Below are 7,371 nucleotides of genomic sequence, written 5' to 3'. Positions count from 1 at the left end.
CCCCCCCTACTGTCTTGTAAAAGCTCTTTTTTGGTTAGCTTTCACAATATCATCAGGAGATGCTGATTTGAAGTCAAAGGGCGTTATGGCTATTACAGGACCAGTTTCCTTGGGTTTTACGTCTTGTACTTGTCTACTGTATAGGAAAGCTTTATGCATACCAATTGTGCGCCGCTTATAACCTTTTGGAGGATAACGGAGACACAAGGTTAAAGCAAAAGCTGAAGGTCTTGCACGCAGTGCCTTCATCCATGAAAGGGACAAATCCTGCCTCTTAAGAGTAAGCCCTCTTCTGGGTTTTTTATTTGTTTTGGTAAAACCAGAACATTTTCCCTGTTTTTCTTTTAAAATTTTAGTTTCAGGGCTTAAGATATTTGACTGTCCTACCACATTGTGTTCTGCAGATACATCTGCATTTTTTACAAGGACACTTAAATCAATGTTGGTTCTTTTAGAGGGCCTCAATTCAGCTACATTGAGCATGGGGAAGTCTGTCCTTTGTTGAGTTTTATCTACTTCAATAGTCTCTGCTATTAAATCCGAGAGTGATAAATTCTCAACTTCCTTTAGTGGAGAAACTTTAGAGAGGGCTAAAGAAGACAAAGATCCTGTTAGCTCTGGCATCCCACCTGAAGTTTGGGGTTGACTTACTAGTTGTGATAATGGCGAGGTTCCCAATTTCATATCAGTGAGACTTGCTGTTGACTGGGTATAAAGATCAGCCAAAGAGTAACAGTGGCTAGCACTGCTTTCCTGGTGCTCCTGAAGTAAGTCAGCCAATGATGTACTTCCAGACCTTAACACTGGCAAAGCAGCCATGTCTGAAGAAGGGCTTTCTTGTTTTCTACTTTGCACAAGTGTAGAAAAATTTTCAAGAAGTTTATTCTTTCTATTTACAGTATGACTGACTTCGTTATCAAGAGCCAGTTTTCCTAAAGCACTTGTTAAACACGGACTGTAAAAATTTGCATTACTATTACAATCAGAAGTATTTGAGGAAACAAGAGGAATGCTGTCTTCAGGACTCAGAGAATCACAAACCACATTCTGCATCAGCAAGGATTTCAAGTCCTGTGTTTCCTTGCATTCCAACTTCTTAAAGGAAGAATTTCCAGATGGGTTACTTCCTATGCTAAAGTAAACATCTTCACTGTCAGGAATCAAACTTACTGCATTAGCACTTTCTGGTAGTTGATTCTCTGCCTGTTTATTCACAGGTTCACAAAACGATCCTTTACACAAATCATCACTGAAAGAAGATGACAGAACAAGTGAAGAGGATTTCAATCCTTTCCTTTCAGATGTAGGTATATTGGATTTTTCAGCACTAAGGAGCATTTTGTCATTTGTAATTGAAGAGTAACAAGCTGAACCACTTTCGGCTGTCAAGTTTCCAAACCCAGGTTTGTTGGTACTGTCAGCAACATTTTCTACTGCACAAGAGAAACCGTCTGTATCAATACACATTTTTGGACAATAAAGTAAGTCTCCTTACCTTACAATAGCCAATAATTTTCAGATGGAAGTGCAGTCACAACGAAATATCCAATTTTTTTAAAGTAGACAGCAGCAACAAAAAATCAAGAAGAAACATGAAAAGGCATTTAATTACTAAGTGTTATCCAAAGATATGCAATGTTCTACAATTAAAATTATGGTATCTACTGAAACATCTAAGAAACTTTAAGAATCAGCAAAGAATGCCAGTAAAGATTATGAAAATTTAAGCATAAATCAAAATAAGAAAGTTACTGTATAGGCGCTACCAAAAAAAGGGAGGTATTAGGAATGGGAGATGTCAGTTCACCAAACATATAATGGAAGCACATAAAGCTTAAAGATGTTGTCCAACTTTTAGGACATGTATTCATTCCGTTAAGCCATATATCAGAAATCAGAAATTTACTGTGAACTGCAGATGGTTGCAGTTCGAATTTAAGCTGACACTAAGGTTTTATTTTGACTTCTAGCTCAAGAAAAGCTACTGTTTCCTTTAAATGTTTTTAAATGTTTTTAGAACACAGAAATAGAAGAGTAAGTTGGTCTTTTTTAATTCTCTAATAAATGACTAATGCAGTAATAAGCATCTTCACACCTTGTAAGGCCAAAATTAAACTGTACATAGAAATGAATCATCTTGAATGTAAACAATTAAATAGAAGTATACCTTTTGTCGTCTTTCCTACAATCAGAGCATCCTCATTCTTGGTCTTCACATTTTGCTTACTGCCTTGTGAAAGCACAAGATCCAAAGCCTTCTGTACATCAAATTTACTATCCAGTACTGCTTGCACCATTGTTTGCTCTGGTACAGACTCTGCCAAAACTTCTCTCATTTGATCAAGGCATGAATTAAGACGGGCTAAAAGAGACATATTACTGTTATAAGCTACACAAAAAAATGTCTTAAGCGGCCTAACCACTAGCACCACACATCTGATTAACAAAAACAGGAGAAAAGTATCATAGTAAGAGATAAAACCTTTAGAAATTAATTTCAATCTCACTTATTGCCGTGACAAACTTTGCCCCCAAACTCTGCAGAATATTTGACTGATTTCAAATATCGCTATAAGGAACATATCACTGACTACTACTTACTAGTTTATAAAAATCTCAATATTGAAATACTTTTATGTGTAAAATCAACTATCTTCACTGCAGAGAAGAAAAACAAATAATCACTTTAAAATTATCCAAAGTAATTTAATAAGTCAATGTGGAATCCCATCAAACAGCACATGTTAAGTGTTTACAGATGCTATAATTAACACCCAAAGTAAAACAGCATTTTCAGGGGCCTGAGGCCCCATCAACTGAAAACTCGGGATCAACTGAAAACTCGGGATCAACTGAAAACTCGGGATCAACACGCCAGATTTAAAACTACCTGCAGTCTTTACCTTTCCTAAAACTGTAATACATTTTTTGGCTGATAAAATCAATTTTCCTGGGAGCATATTTCTGCAACTAGTATAAGCCTTGACTAAGATAAGTTTCCTAAGTCTTGAACTGCCGCACAACAAGAGACCAAAAATTTACCAGGCTGCCACTCACTGGAAGTAGTGTGCTAATCAGACATACAAACACAAGAGAACAGAAGAAAATCTTCCTGAATATCACAGTTTCTGCCAGTTCACATTTTAGAAAACAGGAACTGAACAATAGGAAGATGACTACAGATTCTTTATTTGAACACCTCCTCAAAGATGGTGATGTTTAAAGAACTTTGCTAAGGGAATTCAACACCACAGAATTCCAACTTCGTCAAGGTTACTTAAATTAGCACCCTCGATCCGTAATCAAGTCAATGTTCCCCAGACATTTGCTATGCAAAACAAGTACTGGCAGAGCCCTGCACAATGTGCTGGTTGGCCATTTTATTATCCAACACTCAACAAGGACAATCTTGCCAAACTCTTTGCAGCCAGATTGACTACAATCAATAATTTTGTATTAATGGCCAACACTGCACACTATACCAAACATAACAGGCCTTGCAGGACCACTGCTGTTTTCACAGTAGAAATGGTTATTTCCAGGTTTCTTTTCCATCTTTTTTTAGTCCAGAATATTACTTTCCTTCTTGTTCTAATATCAATTCTTAACTGATTGAGTCTGTCGAAAGCATTCTGAAAAGCCAGGGTACCGTATTGTCTAGATCACCTGTATCCACATACTGACTGATTCTTTCAAATCGCCCTCTACCACATTATTTCCTGCTTAAAAACACGTATATTACACCCCAATTTATTATATTTACCAATACGTCTATGCATTAACATAGCTTCTACCAACTTACTTGACATGGAATCTAGGTTGTTTCTGAATTTTTTGCAACTTGTTTTAAATACCAAATTTCATTCATGCATTTTATTCTCTATTCATTTACCAACACACTTTACTCTGAGCTTATCAACATTTTAAAAATAACACTGATTATTTCCAAAACATTAAAAACTAAGTTAACTATTAATAGTTAGGAGAGAGACTTGTGAATCTTTTTCACAAAGCAAGTAATTAAGCTATCAGGCAGCAAGTTCAAAAAACGAAAGCAAGTATTTCTTCCCCAACCACTCAGCTTGGAATCGGCTTGTAACGTGGAATTCACAGCTGCAGGACTGAATGGAAACCAAAGTCTAATGAATTCAATACAGGGTAAGAAAAGATTGTAGAGGATACAGGTATCTAAAGATATTGGCTACTGTTTCAAGGAAATGTGTGACTTTAAAAACCTCTCAAATACTGCCGATTGCCATAATTTGGAATGCAATACAAGCAAAAGATCATTCTACAAATACTCTGTTTCTAATACTCTTCCCTAAGCATCCATTTGCGGAATCAAGACCTCAAGCTACATGGATGCTTGGCCTAAGGCTGTACAGCTGCTCTTACGTATGAATTTCATATCAAATCTCATTATTTCTATTAAGAAACTAAGAACATATTTCAATGTATGCAACTGAGTTACAAGTAGTATACAAAAAGGTAGTTACAAACTTGAAGAATCACCACTGAAGCTATGCTCATGAACATCTTCTACAACTAGATTACAAAATTGCGAGTAGTGTCAGTCAAGTAACAAACATTAACTTAAGACTATTATAGTAAGTCCTTAATTCATAAAAGAGATTGTTCTGAAGATTATTTATTTTCTATAATTACCTCTATCAACTTCAGTCAACTGATGATTGGATGTAAAATGATCAGCAGTATCATCTGTACCTTCATAGCCATATTCTTCTTCTAATGGCTCAGCAAATGTTGCTGGTTTGTCTCGTCTGGAGTAGATAAACTGAGCTGCTGCATTAGGTAAAAAACAAAGTATTAAAAAAAAAGTCAAATCTTTTTTCCTCCTTTAAAAACAAAGCATATCTAAAGGGGAAAAAAAGTCAGGACGCTGACCTGTTGCAGTGGTTTGGGGGGGGCGGGGGATGGGATGGGACACTACTGTATAATGACAACTACCTGAAGACTGTACAAAGTATACAGCAGTTCATGCTAGAATATAAGTAAGTCATCATCACAGTGAAACCACAGGCTGGGCAATATCCTTGTATTCATGTAATGCAATAATTCTGCAAAGTTCAGTATTCAAACAAAAGAATATACTCCAGTTGAAAAATAGTATTTTCTATACTGATTACCATCTATGGCCTAATGTCTTCAGAACCTTACTCCACAATTATTTTTTTTACCTCAGTTACAAGTAAAAAAAAAAATCAGCATGAAAATAACGTTGCTTTTACACTATGGCACTGTCAAACTACTGGTAACAATTTAATGAGTTGAACACATTCTTCTCTTCTTGGAATTTCATTAGAAATACAGCCCATGAGTTAAAAATGTATATTCACACAAAACTTTAAACAAGTGCATAATTCCACTCTGATTTAGCAACACATTAAGGCATATATAAATAAAACTTCTTGCTGAACATGAGCCCCAGTCATTACATACTCTCAGAAACGTACAAAGTATAATGTAAACAAATTTCCTTATGTTATGTAATATTCTCCCCACCTCCGAAATACATACTGAAAGTATATGTATATCCAGAAGTTAACTAGTATAGCCTTAGCAACTGTTTCCCAAATGAATACCATTTCATATTCAATCACCATAACTAAAGCATCTATTAAAAGATTGCTATACAATCTATATCAGATTATTTTACAAATGAAGCTTACGTAAAAAGAATTCTTAGGAAAATTACTGTGCACAAATAAGAATTAGTTTTGCAATTTAGCAGTTTATACTTGATTAAAAAGTAAACAGGTTGCACATTTTCATCACAAAATACAGACTACCTTAATTCTTAGAAAAGGTCTGAAAAATTCTAGCAATTAAACTTAGAAATTGAATGCAAGACAATCTGAATTTAAATCAGGGAATGTGACTACAAATAATAAAAATACACACCTAGATTCGCTTATCTAGAAATCAACAGGATGACAGAGGAACAGATTTTTAAAGACCTAATTAACTCAAGTACCTGTGGCCAGAGGTCACAGACTACATCACAGTCGCAGTGGATTTAGATCCAGCCTAGTTACCTGCCATAGCACAGCTTCACATCAACATCTGCCATACTATTTTCAGGGTCTAGTCAGCCCTAGAAACACTGCCACCAAACCTGGGGAAACCCTGAACTGATAATCTTGCCAGAGATTTGACTGGAGAACACAACCTAATGGTTCTACAGTCAGGTTGATTTCAGCTGGGCTGAGCCACTCCAACTATGTCTTACCTGAGCACACAGCATCACTATTTTTATACCTACTTTGTAACATTACAAATGCCTGAAGGCCTATTAGCTCTACATGATCTTGCATGAGACCAGAAGCCAGTGAGGACTAGTGCTGCACCCCACAATAAGACTCCTTACCCAACATTTACTCAAAGTTGTGTAAAAGACATCCTACCAGGTGCAGAATCACAACTGTTAAGCCCAGCTAGATCCTACTAACAATTTTAAAAGATACCAAATGTTTCAAGGCTATCGACACATTCCCATAAAACAGATTTTTACATTATCAGTACATTCTGACCATCTGAGATAACATACAACTGAAGATGTGCCCAGTTATCTAATGTGACTTCCAAAAGTACAACAATGCCTAACACTACCTACCTGACTTTAACAGGATTATGGCCACTAGGCACTTATCAAAAGTTTCACTAGCTTTTAAATATTGTTTTATTCTAGAAATAAATATCAGAGTAGGAATCAATGGACAACGCTTATATGTAATCATTTGAACTAACCTGTTGAAGGAGAAATGCAATAATCATCTTCTACTGATTGGCCATACACATCATCATCTTCAAAATCTATGAAGCAGAAACAGTAAGATTAGTCTGCACAATTTCTAAATACTTAGTATTATAATTCAAAGGGTAGTTTTTACACACAGTTTTAAGAAATTATGCATCTCTAGTATTCCAGAAGTGCAGTTAAGTTTATTTACTGTTTATTTACCTAGGTAAGAAATTTTAAGTTACAATAATAGAAATTTAATACTCTATTCATTAGGAAAGCTGAAAATTTTCAAGAGCTGCCATGCTTCACACCTCCTCCTTCAGCAACTCCTTTGGAAGGCAGCCCTCACAATCCAAACCCAACTTTCTACAGTTCCACAAACCTTTACCCATGGCACTTCTCTTGATACTTCCACTTGACCTCGCAATAGTCTTAAAGACAGACAGTTCAGTTACAATCCCTACTCCAAAAACTCACGATCAGCATTTCTACTCCATGCCTATCTACTTCTCAGCTTTCTTTTCTGGTCTATCCTCACGGCCATCCACCTTGCAACTCAAGTTCGGCAAGGCAGAAACACAATTCACAATTCCCTTTGAATACACAAA

The 7,371-nt window shown here is 36.0% G+C and overlaps 2 protein-coding genes across 2 annotated transcripts in view; both read right to left on the bottom strand.

Moving 5' to 3' along the window:
• The window catches only part of HBS1L (HBS1-like translational GTPase), a gene marked incomplete at its 5' end in the record, with an annotated part of 56,945 nt that extends 50,111 nt beyond the window's left edge, over positions 1-6,834 (bottom strand). The window contains 3 exons of the mRNA XM_009584468.1: positions 2,168-2,362; positions 4,666-4,803; positions 6,769-6,834. Of these exons, the coding sequence (XP_009582763.1) occupies positions 2,168-2,362; positions 4,666-4,803; positions 6,769-6,834 (399 nt within the window). The remainder of the gene's footprint in view (positions 1-2,167; positions 2,363-4,665; positions 4,804-6,768) is intronic.
• On the bottom strand, positions 7-2,280 carry LOC104081634. The gene is made up of 2 exons (XM_009584464.1): positions 2,168-2,280; positions 7-1,495 (listed from the first exon to the last, which is right to left on the bottom strand). The coding sequence occupies exon 2, from the start codon at positions 1,465-1,467 to the stop codon at positions 7-9; it is 1,461 nt and encodes a 486-aa protein (XP_009582759.1). The 5' UTR covers positions 1,468-1,495; positions 2,168-2,280.
• Positions 6,835-7,371: the final 537 nt, after the last annotated feature.

Source organism: Fulmarus glacialis, unplaced genomic scaffold (assembly GCF_000690835.1).
Source record: "Fulmarus glacialis isolate BGI_N327 unplaced genomic scaffold, ASM69083v1 scaffold1619, whole genome shotgun sequence".
Taxonomy (NCBI): Eukaryota; Metazoa; Chordata; class Aves; order Procellariiformes; family Procellariidae; genus Fulmarus; species Fulmarus glacialis.
Note: the sequence above shows the minus strand (reverse complement) of the source record. Positions and strands in the feature narration are given on the sequence as shown.